The following is a 16,670-nucleotide window of genomic DNA, read 5'->3' on the forward strand; positions in this document are numbered from 1 at the left end:
TTGTTAAACTACAGGGGTTCTACAACCTCATTTTGTTCATTTTTATTCATTTTATTTGGTGTTTTATTCGTTTTTGTTCATTTTGTTGGCCATTTCATCTTTTTTTTTCAGTGTTGTTCAGTTTGTGGCTTAGTTACTTCATGTTACTTACTATTTTAATAATAATAATAATAATAATAATAATAATAATAATAATAGCTTTATTTGTATAGTACCTTTAAAAACAAAGTTTCCAAAGTGCTTTGACAGAGGACACAACAGCAGGATACAAGAAGCAAATAAAAACACTAAAACAGAAGCAACACAATAAGAGAGATGTGTACAACAAAAGCAAAAACGTGACACTTTGAATAAATGAAGTGAATCGGAGCAAAAAGGACAGAGATAACGTAACATGATGCTGTTAAATCAATGTGAAAATGAAGAAATGAGATAAAACATCATGTATGAGAATATAAATTAATAATCAAACAAGATAAAAATCAAATTTAAAAATTAAACTTTAAAATTAAATTAATTAAAAATTGTTGATTTATTCATTTTTATTCATTTTACTGATCACTTTGGCTGTTTTTTTTTTTTTCATTTTGTTGCTTATTTTCTTTCTTTTTTCCTTAATTGTAGTTCTTTTTTTCTCGTTTTTCTCATATTGTTTATTATTTAGTAATTTTTTTCTGTCATCTTTGTTTATCAGTAGATGATTTAGGTCACCAGCAGCTGTTTGGTTTTTTTATGGGTTGAACATACAAACATAACTCTGCAGTTATGAGAGACACAGCTCATCCTGATGCTTGTTACAGCTGATGAACCTATTCACACCTTTCAGTCTGTCATCACCTCCAAATCCCTCCTCCTCCTCCTCCCCCTTCCCCTCCTCCCCCTTTTCCTCTTCCTCCTCTTCCTCCTCCTCCTGGTGGGCTTAAATTGGCCAAGGACAGCTGAGATGAAAGATAGCCCATAATGAGCTTCCTCCCTCAGGAGTGCATGTGCAGCTTTGTCCCAGGGGTCACTGAAGGTTGTCTGTAGAATCAGTGTGTCGTCGCGGCGGTTGGCCCGTTCGTATACGGTCGTTATGTTCCAGATCTCATCTACGCATGTGCACTGCGTATCTGTCAGAATCTGTCAGAATGGCAGCTAGTACGAAGCAGAAGAACGGCCTGATCCCAGTCCAGGTACCAGAAAGGGTGCACACACAGATAAAAATAATACTGCTCCATCCAAAAATCAGACAGGCCATTTGATTTGTCTGATATTTCTCTTTTAAATCCAAAATCTGTGTGTATTCTGCTGTCTCCTATAACTGTGTCAGGCTTGTACCCCTGTCAGATCACACATTCTTGGCTGTACGGACACTCCAGCCTAATAGCCTCCATATTTAATGCCTACACACATATACAAATGTTTCAGACCTCAGCAGAATCATGCATTGTTTCTTGCATAGATGTGGTGTCCAAAGCATGCCTGCTGAAAAATTCCATATATTGACAGAAACAGTCAAATCAGAGCCACATATTTAGAATGTGGTGTACGGACACTACTGGTGTACGGACTCTACCAGATGTGAATGGAAATGTGTCTGAGCACATGGTGGCATCTGTGTTCCATCTGGAACTAAGTCTTCTGGTACAGGAGGACACAAACATGTGGAACCAGTGAGAACAGTAGATCTGTAAGGCATAGAGTCCAGATCAGTGATGGAAGTATATTGGTGTACGGACACTCCAGGAATTTGGGTGAACAACGCACCATTGAAAACATGCGCTTCCACGTAAACATCCGTTTGACACATTGTTCCAAATGTTGTGCAGCATACCAGGGAGCAGAGCCACATCTGTCTAGTTGTGCAGATTTAGTCCTAATAATACTGAAAGAACAGGGTCCCATTCTATTATTCCAACTAGAAGCACTCGGAGAGCGCAGACCTCCGCCAAGGCTGATCAGTGCCCCCCCCCCACCCCCACCCCCCATGGGCCCCCCCACCCCCGATCACCACCAAAATTTAATCATTTCTTCCTTATCCCATTTCCAACAAACCCTGAAAGTTTCATCCAAATCTGTGTATAACTTTTTGAGTTATGTTGCACACTAACGGACAGACAAACAAACAAACAGACAAACAAACAAACCCTGGCAAAAACATAACCTCATTGGCGGAGGTAATTAAAGGGCTGGAAAAGAAGAGGTTAACAACAAAATGGTGGATTGTCTTAATACTGAAAATAAGAATTGATAATCAAACAGCTGTTCAACAAAAAGGATCAATAAATGAAAAGCAATGTGATGTGTGTATTTGGAATAAAAAAGACACAGGAGTTGAGTAGGAATTATTTATTGTGTTCCAAACATTTTGGACAATAATTTTGCTCTTATAACAGTTAAATTGTGCACATGTTTTCACACTCATTGGGTCGCCATTTGATCAGTTTTTATCCGATTTTCTTCAAATTTGGAGGATTGACAGATCTAGTAATAAGATGGACAAAGAAACATTTTGGGAATGGTTTTGGGGGGATCTGTTTGAAATACTGATGAATAACTGATGCAAATACAGGGTGGGGAAGCCAAATGTACACTGAACATTTAGTTGTTTTTTCTCAGCAGACACTACGTCAGTTGTTTTGAACCCAAACATATACTGATGTCATAATCATACCTAACACTATTATCCATACCTTTTCAGAAACTTTTGCCCATATGAGTAATCAGGAAAGCAAACGTCAAAGAGTGTGTGATTTGCTGAATGCACTCGTCACACCAAAGGAGATTTCAAAAATAGTTGGAGTGTCCATAAAGACTGTTTATAATGGAAAGAAGAGAATGACTATGAGCAAAACTATTACCAGAAAGTCTGGAAGATACTATTAAAGAAGAATGGGAGAAGTTGTCACCCCAATATTTGAGGAACACTTGCGCAAGTTTCAGGAAGCGTGTGAAGGCAGTTATTGAGAAAGAAGGAGGACACATAGAATAAAAACATTTTCTATTATGGACATTTTCTTGTGGCAAATAAATTCTCATGACTTTCAATAAACTAATTGGTCATACACTGTCTTTCAATCCCTGCCTCAAAATATTGTACATTTTGCTTCCCCACCCTGTACGCTGGCACACCTGGATTGTGATCAGGCTGTTATGCAGTGCACATGCGTAGATGACATCTGGAAAATAACGACCGTATACAAAAGGGCCAACCCCACCACCAGGTCCGTCAGCCGTTTCCATAGCGCTGATGACCACCGCTGCGCTTTCTCCAGTCACAGAGGACGTTTTGGGATGTACTCTGGTGTTGAATTAATTAACACAATAGCTGCGTGGGTGAAGATTTTCTTGATACACTTGTCGTGCTGCGTCTACTGCTGGCATGGTGTCGTTCCCTCCCTGATCCTTGCGCTGCATAATCAAATCACCCTTTGGGAATCAGATGACTTTGTCTGGGGGAGATAATGGCCAATATGAGGATCAGCTGAACCGGGCCTGACCTTGTGTATTGGTGTCATCGTCCCTGGATTGATATGAATCTCGAACATCAAGGAGGAGTTCTTATTGGTTTTGACAGTTGAGAGCGAAGAGTGCAAATCCATGATCTTTTGCATGTTTTTACAACATTTACTTTGTGTCTGACCTTTATGCAGTGATTCAAACGCCTCGACACCAGGACAGTCATTAGTGAAGCTGAACTGAGTGTGAGTTGAAGAAATGGAAGAGAAGAGTTTGGCCAACAGACTGAACTCAGATAGGCCATTGTCTGGAGACAGAGCAGACCTGATGTGTGTGCTTTACACAGTGTTCCCTGGGTTGACATGTGCAAAATAAAAATCCACAGATTAGGGATGTAACGATTACGGGTATAACGATAAACCGCAGTAAAATTGCCAAAGTTTAGTTTTACCGTTTAAATTCTAATTATCATGATAACTGTGTTTGATTACCGCACTTTTTCGGAGAAAACACTCATGTAAGATATGTTTTAATGTAAAATATTTGAGTATAGTTTAAATTTATTACAGTATAAATTTGATATTCCTAATATTTGGAACCAATATTCACTTTTAAAGTCTCTGAAAAGGTTCGTTAAGCATCTGTGTGTTATTTATGCAATAAATTATATACATTTTTCAAATTGGATTTTAGATATTTTTTTGTTGTTTTTTGGCCTTTTGTGTTTTTACAGTAGCTTAAAGTGAAAAAAATAATAGACAGATGATATAGATGAAGTTGTGCTGAAAAAACAGATCCCAAACATGGGTATAGTAAACATTTGTTTCTATAGTATATAAAGGCCAAATCAAAAGGACTGAAAAACAGACAAAATAGACTCAGACCACTAAGGGTTAATACTGGAATGTTTCTGACACAGAAGGGACATTGTGCCTATTTTATTTTATTATTATTTTTTTAAATACAACTTGGTTAAATTATTTTCAGTGTGTGTATTAGTACTTTTTGAACATTTTGAGCACAATTTCAATAATACACAATAATAATGATAACTTGATAATTTTGGTCACAATAACCATGATATGAAATTTTCATATGGTTCCATCCCTAGTACAGATAATTGATCACCTCATTCATTTTTCAACAACTTTTTTCTTTTACTCCCTACATTTTAACATAAATATCTGTACTTGCTACTACTTATATTTTCAGAACAGTCTTGGTGTTTTATTTTTTATGCAGCAAGTTCAATTATTAATATATATTATAAAAGGGAAGTGGACTCTGTGTGTGTGTCTCGGGCGTCACACTAAATCCATACAGAGCTGACTGCTGCAGTTTGGTATACTTATGGATTTTTGGTCAAGGAAGAAACCAGCGAAAACAGCAAGTTGATAGGACCGGTATTTTTAATGATGGAATACAACAGCCTTACAATCACAATGCTATGCCCAGAATCACAGAATCATCATTGAAGTGGGTTACCTAGCAACAGATAAACAATAGGGCCACATTGCCATGGTGTCAAATTTCATGTGCAGAAACAGACATGTCAGCTGAGAGGTTATTCAACTGCAAATACTAGTGGAATTTACCGAGAAATTAAAGGAATGAACTGGACCAGAGGATCTAGAACCTGTGGGGAACCACAGGTCAATGTGCTAGCTCTTTTTATTTGGCAACAATGCACGTGTTGGTGCATATCATGCATGACAACAAACACAAAAAATAGGAGAAAAATATCAAAAGGAGTTGGAAAAATTAAATCAACACAAAAGACACATGATGAAAACGGATGCAATAAGATGGTTCTTTATGTAACACAGGGATGTCAAAGTCATGTTCTTTCAGGTTTCACATTCAGTCCAGTTTGATCTCAAGTGGATCAGACCAGTAAAATAATAACAGAATAACCTATAAAAAATAACAACGCCTAAGTTTTGTCTTTGTTTTAGTGCAAAAAATTAACATGAAATTATGAAAATAATTACATCTACAAACTATCTGAACAAAAAAGATGTGAATAACCTGAGAGAACAGACATTTCTTAAGAAAAATAAGTGCAGTTTTAACAATATTATATCTCAGTTTATCATTTATACATGTGCATTACAGATCAGATCTACAAAGACACTAAACATTTAATAACAGGCAGAATTTTCTGTAGACATTTCAGGTTGTTCATATGTGTTCAGGTTATTCACATTTTATTGTTAAAGGATGATTTGTAAATGGAAATATTTTCATAATTTAATGGGGTTTTTTTGGATTAAACTAAAAACACAGATTTGGAGTTGTCATTTTTTTATAGATTATGTTATTCGGCTAAAATGTGCTTAGAGGTCTTATTTGTGTCTTTGTGCATAAGAAATCAGTCTCAGTGAATCCAAAGGAACTTTGTGTTGGTAAATGACAGCTGTTCACATGGACAGGATTTCAGTTCTGTTCAACATGTTGATGCTCATATGAACTATGTTTTCAGCTCAAAAATGAACCATTTCAGCACAATTAATGCTATATTTTCATGTCACAAATGGACAAGTTCTATTTGAACTGAACTGAGCTGAAAAACAAATATTCTCTTCTTTTACTTCACTGTTTACATCAACAGTTTTACAATAAGAAGCATTTTTAGACAGAAAGAACAATTCTATATTGTTCTTTCCTCTTTAGTCTGATGCTAAACTATCCAATAAATAATAGTGCTCCTAGTTTTTGCACAGGGATCATTAGTGTAAACGCTGACATGGCTGCAGAGCATCAGTATGATGGGATCCACAACAACCATGTCACATCCGTCCACTGACACATTTAGTGTTTTTGTGTCAGCTGGGATTGTTTTAGATCCACAATACCAACATTTATGAAGAAGAGCACAATTAGCAATAGGAAGTCTAGAAGTTTATTCCTAATAAAGTACTGGGACTGACCAGAGCATCATGGGTAATGTCACGTCCGTCCACCAGCAAAAGTTTTCACATCCTCGTGCTATTCCAAATCCAATATTTATGAAAATAGAGCTTCCACTGTCAGAGAATATCAGTAGTCTGTGCACAAATGGATTAGCATTATTTACACACACTTCTAGGACTGTAGGACAACTGTTTTTTGACAAAAATGGACACTCATTTGACCCCCTAAGGAAGTTTTAGCCGTATTATTTTACTGGAGATCATATTGGTCTGTATGTGGAACCTGAACTAAAACCAGTTCGACACCCTTTAACTTTTATTTCTTCAGTGTAATGTGTGCACTTTGCTGGACTTGGACCCTCTGGCGTACCAGTTTTGGCCCGTGGGCCGTATGTTTGACCCCCTTATGTCGGCCTATAGCAGGTTTGTGTGTTTGAATCTAAATGTCTGTCTCCTCTCTCTGCAGTCCGTCTGCGTTGCGGCCCAGCAGCTGTGTGGGACACCGGGTGTGGATTCTGCTGGCCATGACCCACCTCACCTTGGACTTGTCTGCGTGCAGCCCCCTCAGTCAGGGCCTGGGCATCAAACTGACACCTAAATCGGCGCCTCGTTCGCGGCCTCGCCTGCAGCCCCTTTGGGACGTGCCCAATAAGCTTCACTGGAGAACAGTTAGCCCGTTGGCCCGCCGCCTCCTCAACCCCGTCCCGCTGCCCCAGGACAGCAGGGCAGGACCGGGGCCCAAGGTCCGGGGCCAAAGGCACAGGAAGCTGACGCATAAAGGACAAGTGTCATGTAAAGAGTGCCAGTACAGATACTCTCAGATAGAGGCGGCTCATCCTTTGGCTGCCATAGCGGACGCTCCGGCGGCTTCGTCCGGTGGGAGCAGAGGGGACACGGTGCGCTTGTTACTCCGAGCCAGGAGGCAGCTCAAATGGGACAGTTACGATAAGTCTCAGGAGGGCCGGACTACTACAGTGGCTGGATTTATTGACTGGGGACCCACAGGGACCGACGACGGCGCAGACGTAGATGATAAACAGGCGCCCAACATCACGCTGTCCACCAGGGTCTTCACCACCACAGTGGCCACCACCACGAGCACCACAGCCAGGGTCTCCCAAAGGACGTTCCCTGTGGTGTCCACGCCAGAGCCCAAGAGGCTAAGCACCACCAAGGCTACCGTCAGCTCCGGGGAGACTGTCAAACCACCAAAGCCATACGGGGACACACCAGGTAAGACTGGTCCACCTGGACCACCATCATTTAGTGGACCTCTAAGGACTGACTCAGCTGTTCACTAGGACTGTGTCGACAAGAATCTGGTGATACGATACAAATCTCAATACTAGGAACACGATATGATATATTACAATATATCATGATACTGTTAAAAAGGCAATTTTTTTGTTTGTTTCTTTTTTTTTTAAAGGATTATTTCCTTGAAGAATTGAATTCCACATTATCATGTTTTGTGAAGTGAGCGCTGAGCTGCGGTGGGTGAAGACTAACTCGCATAAGTCAGTTATCAGTCTGCAGCGTAGAGTCTCCATCCTAACAACAGCGTAGGTACAGTTTGTACGATAATCTGCTTTTCTGTGGAATGCTTTGCAGTCTTAATCGCTTATTGTTGTGGAGTTTTTAGCTGTGGTTTTGAAATACAGCCTATCTCTGGTTTGTAGGGCTGTGTAGTGGCAAGAATCTGGTGATACGATACAAAACACAATACTATCATGTCGTTGGCTGAATGTCATTATATATATCATATCATGAGCTGAATCTTATGTATCATATCATATCATGAGATTAGTGTATTGCCCCAGCCCCAACTCCTGGTTGGGTCCAACAAAACAACCTGTCACCACCTGGTTTATACAGGAAACTGGATTTATGTGCAAAACTAGGACCACTGTCCCTGTATGTCAGCGTCATGTTCTATGAGAATCAGTCCCCAGTTGAATTTGTGAGGTTTTGTGAGTCCTGTGGTCTGGATGCAGATCATTCTAATTATAGAAGTGGGCGGTACTTTCACTGGAGGAGAACTCAACTAATTCAGTTAAAGTCCATATATGACTTCTATCAGTGATCAATAGGAACTAGACTGATATCTGGAACCATTTACATGTTAAAAACCATCAAAACATGGACCATTAGAAGTGCAGGCACATGTTTAATATTTCAAATAATTCCACAAAAATTCAAACATATACATTTCTCTATGAACAAACTTTGTAGACATTGTCCCGAGGAAGATACATAAAAAGTTTTAAATGAATCCGACAGGAAATTTTATCAGAGAAGATATTTGAAGTAAGTACTAACGCCACAGCCGGACACAGCGCCTTCACACCAGGTCATGGTCGATCGGCCGGTGAGATAATAAAAATACCCCTTCAAATCACAGGGGTTTTCTGAAACAGTTAGTAGGGCTGTGTATCGGCAAGAATCTGGCGATACGATACAAATCCCAATACTAGGATCACAATACGATATATCACGATATAACATGATATTGTGAAAAAGGCCATTTTTTGTTTGTTTCTTTTTTTAAACGATTATTTCCTTGAAGAATTGAATTACAGCAGAAATCTGCACAAATCCTAAACACATTTATATTTGATCCCAACAGGATCTAATGTTCTATCACAAAATGTTCAAACTGTGTTCAAACTGAAATTCTGTTTTACAGACATTCCAGTTTCAGATCCTGTTCAAATGTTCAGATTCTATTAGTTCACAACTAACATCAGAACAGGATTTGAGTTCAATCCCAACAAAGGAATGAACATCTGCCTCTCAGACAGAAAAAAGTGTTTTTAGGATGCTTCAAATAACCATTATTTAATCAAACAGTGTTAAATAATAAATAAATTATAAACACTAAAGAAAACCAAGAAAAAAAATGAACCTCCACCATATCTGCATTTGAATAAATACCTAAAAATATTGATACAGTACTTTTTAATATCGATGCAGTATTGTGAAATGAAATATCGCGATATATTGCAGAACCGATATTTTCTAACAGCCCTACTTTTCACATCAGCTGATTACAATAATTATCAAAACAAATGTCAAATCATTACTTTGTTCAAGTTTAAAGGCTGGTATTTGAGGAAGAAACCAGAGGATCATTTGTAGTTTTAGGAAAATCTTTATGATCAGACCATGACAAAAGCAGCAGAACATTTAGAAAAGTACCCCGATGAAAACAGGTAGAGAGTGAAAAGATGATCAAATACAGAAGGACTATGGCATCACACAGATTGGAATCTAATGTGGTTAAGTCTCCATCAGTGCATAATCTCCTAGAAATAGGAATCATATTTTCATTACCTCAGAACAGGTGGTGTTCATCTACTGATATAATGGAGTTGTGCCGTCAGGTTTTTGCAATAGACCTTTTTTGTGGTGGTTTATTTCGGATGACATCCAGTGTTAAAATGCATTTACATCAGTTATCATTAGTGGACGGAGACCAGACTCTGATGCACCACCTTATTAGGGCTGTAAGAAAATATCAGTTCTGCAAAATATCGGAATATTTCATTTCACAACACTGTATCGATATTAAAAAAGCACTGTATCAATATTTTTAGGTATTTATTCAAATGCAGATATGGTGGAGGTTCATTTCTGGGGTTTTTTTTGTTTTTCTTTTTTGTTTCTATTATATGCAGTGTGTGTGTTATGGCCATGATGTCATGGTTTATGTTGTGGGGTGTATGACCATAACTGTCAAACAAGTGATGCACGTTTATAAAAACAGAGAAATACAGCTTATATACAGGGAAAATCTGTGGCCAGAACCTAACTGTTAGGGCTGTAAGAAAATATGGGTTCTGCAATATATCAAAATATTTCATTTCACAATACTGTATCGATATTAAAAAGTACTGTATCAATATTTTTATGTATTTATTCAAATGCAGATATTGGGGAGGTTCATGTTTGTTTGTTTTTCTATTTTATTTATTCTTATTTAACACTCTTTTATAAAATAATGTTGGTTCCTTTGTTGAGATTGAACTCAAATCCTGTTCTGATGTTAGTTGTGAACTAATAGAATCTGAACATTTGAACAGGATCTGAAACTGGAATGTTGTAAAACAGAATTTCAGTTTGAACACAGGAACATTTTGTGATAGAACATTAGATCCTGTTGGGATCAAATAAAAATGTGTTTAGTATTTGTGCAGATTTCTGCTGTAATTCAACTCTTCAAGGAAATAATCATTAAAAAAAAAAGAAACAAAAAAAATGGCCTTTTTAACAGTATCATGATATATCGTGATATATTGTATCGCGATCTGAGTATTGTGATTTGTATTGTATCGCCAGATTGTTGTCGATACACAGCCCTACATCTATAGAGTAGAATAGAATACAATAGAATACAATAGAATACAATAGGCTTTATTGTTATTACACCAGCTGTGCAACAAAGTTGCAGTGAAACCACCAGAGCTGCAGCTGTCATGAACAGATACACTGACATAAGTTGAGAGCAGATGTGAACATCAACAGTATTGTAGTTTATTGTTTGTTTATTAAATAATTACAATTTGTCATTGTTCGACATTTAGTTTTACAGTCAGCTGATTGTCTCTTTAACAGCAGCAAATTAACCCAGAAATGTAGCCTTCTGAAAAATCAAACAGTGTTTCTACAGACAAATCTGATCATGACATTATCACATAATCAGCCGCTACTTTATGAAGCCAACACGTACACTGTGCCCTGGGCCATGTGTGGATTACACTAGTGGCTTTACCAGTGGACTTGTGGCAAACTAGAGCCTGACCAAAATGGGATTTTTGGGGCCGATGCCGATACTGGGGGCTAAAAAAAGCCAATATCCAATTTTGGTCCATAACCGATATATTGGCCGATATATGAAATAAGAACACTGATCTACACAGGATATAATAATCTTATATTAGATAATTGTGGACAGGTGGATAAACAGTTGCATAAATCTGTGTTTATCTCACACAGATAATTGACAAAACTTTCAAATGCAAACTATGCTATCACAAAAATAATTAGAGTAAAAACTATGACTGAGCACACACTTCTGTTTTCACTCACACATGTGGATGTGTCTGCCTCACGGCACTACAACTGCCCACGTGGACTAAGGACTAAACTGAGCATGTGCAGAGCGAATTAGGTGAGTCTTAATTTGTTCCTGATTGGAGCAACTGCAAGAGTTACAACTGACCCATGTTACAACCATCCCCAGTCTCCCCTACACTATTAACACCCAGGCCTGAGATATATTCATATTTTTATATATTACCCATCTATCCCATACTAAATTAAAAACTGATTGGGTTTCCTGTGGTGTACACACTGCGCCATATTTTATCTTTTAAAACTCTTCTTCTTCACTTGTTGTAACATCTGTCAACATTAGTTACAGATAAAGGCCTTTCCATTGCAGTTTTGCATGATACGAGGGGCGATTGAAAAGTTTTGAGCCTAACATGGAAAGCGTTAAGATATGAAGACCAAATTTGGTCCATGAAATCTTTCACATATCTTAATCCTATCCACTAAATTTCTTGGTCATAGTAATCTTTTTCCCTGTTTTCCTGGTCCCTGAACTTTCTGTATCAAGTGTTTCCTGAAAAATGGACAAACTTGAGTATGGGGCTGATTTGTGACGATGGATGAGACTGGAGTCCATCACTATCAGCCTGAGACCAAGGAGCAGTCAAAACAATGGAAACATCCCATGTCACCAACCCCAAAGAAGGCAAAGGTCGTTCAAGTACTTGATGACAGACTGATACTCAAGTTTGTCCATTTTTCAGGAAACACTTGATACAGAAAGTTCAGGGACCTGGAAAACAGGGAAAAAGATTACTATGACCAAGAAATGTAGTGGATAGGATTAAGATATGTGAAAGAAAGGGGCGGCCATGGCTCAGTTGGTAGAGTGGGTCGTCCAATAACCGAAAGGTTGGCGGTTCGAATCCCGCTCTGTCCTAGTCAGTCCGTTGTGTCCTTGGGCAAGACACTTCACCCTCCTTGCCTCCAGTGCCACCCACACTGGTGTATGAATGTTTGGTGGTGGTCGGAGGGGCCGTAGGTGCAAAATGTCACGCTTCTGTCAGTCTGCCCCAGGGCAGCTGTGGCTACAGGTGTAGTTTACCACCACCAGAGGGAGAATGTGAGCGCGAATGAATAATGGGTCAATAATGTAAAGCGCTTTGGGTGTCTAGAAAGGCGCTATATAAATCCAATCCATTATTATTATTATTAAGATTTCATGGACCAAATTTGGTCTTCATATCTTAATCCTTTCCATGTTAGGCTCAAAACTTTTCAATCACCCCTCATATACCAATTGCGCTACACCTGAAAAACCACCTCCTGCCAGCACAAAAACTTTCCCTCAAAAAATTGGAAATTGGCGTCTTTTACCTTGGTACTCATTCAGTTAAAAACATCTGAAAGGAAAAAGTCCACATTTCCGTTGGGTGTGTCGGCTGTTGATCCGTCTCCTGTCAGAGAAGCGGTGAACAACCTTGTGCTGTGTCCTGGTCATGCCTGGAATGCCGTCTGTGGACATATGTGCTTTTATAGAGTGTCCCCCTCTGCTGTCCCTGCCATATTAGATTTACCTTTTCATTAGGTCCAGGAGGAATATGGCTTTTTAAATGGAGCCTAGGTAGTCATAAAACATAAGTCATGTTTAACAACTTACGAACAAGCACTATGCTAATTAAAGCTTTGCCCATTTGGTGCATTAAATGAAATTAACATAAAATATGTCACTGAACAGGTCCGTGTCCTTGAAAGCATCTACTCAATTAGGGGGACTGTGAAAATGGATGTGCAGTTGATATGATAGAATCAGAGAGGCTCCTGGAAATGGGCTGTACAACTGCACACATGCTTCAAACACCCACTAAAGCTCAATTATTCATTATCAGGAACAAATGAACTTCTTGTGGAGGTGAGTGAAGAAACACGAGTTTCTCAGCAACCCGTTTCTGAACTTCCAAACCCGACACTCAAACCAGAACATTAACATCAGTGGTGGACACGAAAACATTAAAAAGGATCTGGTTACAAAGTACAAATCATAAGGCTGATGAGGTCATAACTAAATCATAACTGATGAGGTCAGGGCTGTCAAACTCATTTAGGTTCAGTTCCATTTTTAGCCCAGTTTAATCTGCAGCGGGCCAGAACCAGTAAAATAATGACTTAATAACCTATAAATAATGACAAATCCAAGTTTTTCATTTTGTTTTAGTACGAAAAAAAAAAACAATTAAATTAAGAAACTATTTACATTTTACAAACAAGATGGGAATAACCTGAAAAAACAGAAATTTCATTTGAAAAATTAGTGCAATTTTAACAATTCTGCCTCAACTTATTATTTCTACATGTACATTTACACACAGTGTTCCATAAACATTTAGGAACAGGCAGAATATTGTTCAAACTGCACATTTCAGGTTGTTCATCTTTGTTTTTATTTCTGTATTTATTTGCATTTTATTGTGAAAGAATAGTTTTGTAAATGTCAATATTTTCAACGTGTAATCTTATTTTTTTTCAATTTTTTTTTTCACAGAATTTTTCACAAAGTAAATTTGTGGTTGTCATTATTTCTGGGTTATTGTGTTGTTCTTTTGACTGTAGATCACATTGGTCTGTATGTGGAACCTGACCCAAAAGGATTTGGAAAACCTGGACTGCTCAGGTTCATTTTTGCACTTTCATCCTGCAGGGCCGCAATGGAACCTTTGACGGGCCAGATTTGGCCCCCAGGACGCATGTTTAACACCTGTGGATGAGGTGCTTGAAGTGAATGCAAAAATTCACGATTTGATTAATCAACTCAAATTGGTTGAAAGGAAATATTCTATTGCAGTGTTCCTGAACTGAAGCTTCTTTGTGCGTCACAATAAGCGTCTGTGTGAAACACAACAGTGGAACCAATGTTTAACAGCAGAGAAATGAAGGACACAAAGCTTAGAACACATAATATGTTTATGTTTATGTTTACGCATTTGGCAGACGCTTTTTTCCAAAGCGACTTACAGGGGAAAACCAATTAAATCACTCAATCAGTCAAATTTTATTTATATAGCGCCAGATCACAAAAAAGTTATCTCTTGACATTTTATATATAGAGTTGGTCAAAACCAGACTCTAAGTCAATTTACAGAAACCCAACAGAATCCTCCAGGAGCAAACACTTGTGACTGGTGACAGTGGCGAGGAAAAACTTCCCTTTAACAGCAGAAACCTGGAGCAGACCCAGACTCCTGGAGGATGGCCGTCTGCCTTGACCAGTTGGGGTTAAAGAGAGAGAGTAGAGAAGGGGAAAAAGAGAGAGCGATAGAGATAGGGACTGGGGGAGAGGGGGAGAAGGGGGGAGTAGGGGGAGACACATGGAGGCGGTTGAGGATAAGTGAGTGGTGATGATGAGGGCAGGGAAGAGGCCGGACCACCGCAGCAGGTCCAGAGATAATCGTGAAAGAATCTGTGGTTGTCCTGGGAAAAACCTTCTTAGAATATTTAAAATGGAATGTTTGAAAGTGCTAGGACAGGAGGTGCTCTCGGAAGAGCTGGGTCTTCAGGAGCTTCTTGAAGATAGGCAGGGATGACTCTGTTCTTGTAGCACTTGGTAGAGCGTTCCACCAACGTGGAACGACCCATGAAAAGAGCCTGGATTGTCTTGTACAAGGTCTGGGGACCACCAGACTACGTTCCCCAGACGAGCGGAGTGGTCGTGGGGCGACATAAGCTTTTATTAGTGCACCTAAGTAGACAGGAGCAGACCCACGGAGAATTTTGTAGGCTAGGATTAAAGATTTGAATTTGATGCGGGCAGCTATGGGTAGCCAGTGTAACTCAATGAGTAAGGGGGTGACATGTGCCCTTTTAGGCTGATTGAAGACCAGACGCGCTGCTGCATTCTGGACCATCTGTAGTGGTTTGACAACACAAGCTGGGAGGCCCGTTAGAAGAGCATTGCAGTAGTCAAGACGGGAGATAACCATAGTCTGCACCAGGAGCTGGGTGGCCTGTTCGGTTAGGTATGGCCTGATCTTTCTTAGGTTGAACAGAGTGAAACGGCATGATCGGGTGACAGAGGCAACGTGATCCGTGAAGGTCAACTGATTATCAATCATGACTCCCAAGTTACGTACTACACTGGTAGGAGCCAGAGGTATGGAGTCAATAGTGATGGAGATGTCCTGCTGTATGGTTGGCTTAGCTGGGAAGACCAGCAGTTCAGTTTTGGACAGGTTCAGCTGAAGATAGTTATAGCTAAGATAGAAGATATAGCTGAAGATAATAAACAGTGTCAATTAAAAAAAGAAGCCCATGTTTTTTCCACAGTTGAAGTGAATAAAAGTTCAGGAAGTGAAAACTGATGTTATATGTAAAATATAGTCATTATATGCTGAAGAATCTTTAAGAAAGCATCTGGACAATGTAGGGGTTTTTGTCCCTCAACTGTGAACCAGGGGTGTCAAACAGGAAAGTATTTACATGAACAAACTAACTTTAACAATAAAATATGAATAACCTGAATGTAGAAATGATAAGTTAAGGCATAATATTGTTAAAATTGCACTTTTTTCTTCAGAAATGTCAGTTTTCAGGTTATTCACATCTTTTTTGTTTGAATAGTTTGTAAATGTAAATGTTTTCATAATTTAACCCTTTCATGCATGAATTATGAGAACCTTAATCAACATTTATTTCCTGAGTGTTTTTATTCCTCTTTAGGCATGAAAAAAACAATGCGACTGAAAATTTTCTTATGAACCTATATTTCATAGAGTTCCAAAAATGTCAGCTTGACACCATGCGTTTACTTTTTGAAGCAAAAAAACATGGATTTACTGATATATCGTGTGAAAACTATGAAATAAAAACATTTTTAATGCTGCTAATCCGATGTTTTCTCACATTTTAACAGACTCAAATACCAGTCATTACTCACGTCATGGAAATAATATGCAAAAAAAACCCAACTTTTTTGTAAACAAAAAAAAAACAAACAAAACAGTTAATTGCAGTTTAGTAACAATTTTAGTAATTTTTTTTCCCATTCAGTTTATTTAAGACAAAGTAATCTTACTTAGTCTATAGAAATAAAACAGATACCAAGAGGTCATGGAAAAAAAAACCAAAAAAACCAAAAACAAACCTTATACATATACATGACTTCATTTGCACATTCGAAAAGGAGTGGGAGGAAGTCTAATTTATTTAATCCCACCCCTTCAACACTCAAACATGTTAGTGCAGATCAGCTTTATCTAGAACAGCAAAGTTACA

At 38.6% G+C, this 16,670-nt stretch overlaps 1 protein-coding gene across 1 annotated transcript in view; it reads left to right on the forward strand.

The window, feature by feature from the left end:
- Positions 1-16,670, forward strand: part of ajap1 (adherens junctions associated protein 1) — a 160,317-nt gene that overhangs the window by 87,485 nt on the left and 56,162 nt on the right. Inside the window, exon 3 of the mRNA XM_030139984.1 lies at positions 6,817-7,583. Within this exon, the coding sequence (XP_029995844.1) occupies positions 6,817-7,583 (767 nt within the window). The remainder of the gene's footprint in view (positions 1-6,816; positions 7,584-16,670) is intronic.

Source organism: Sphaeramia orbicularis, chromosome 7 (genome assembly GCF_902148855.1).
Source record: "Sphaeramia orbicularis chromosome 7, fSphaOr1.1, whole genome shotgun sequence".
In the NCBI taxonomy this organism is placed as follows: domain Eukaryota; kingdom Metazoa; phylum Chordata; class Actinopteri; order Kurtiformes; family Apogonidae; genus Sphaeramia; species Sphaeramia orbicularis.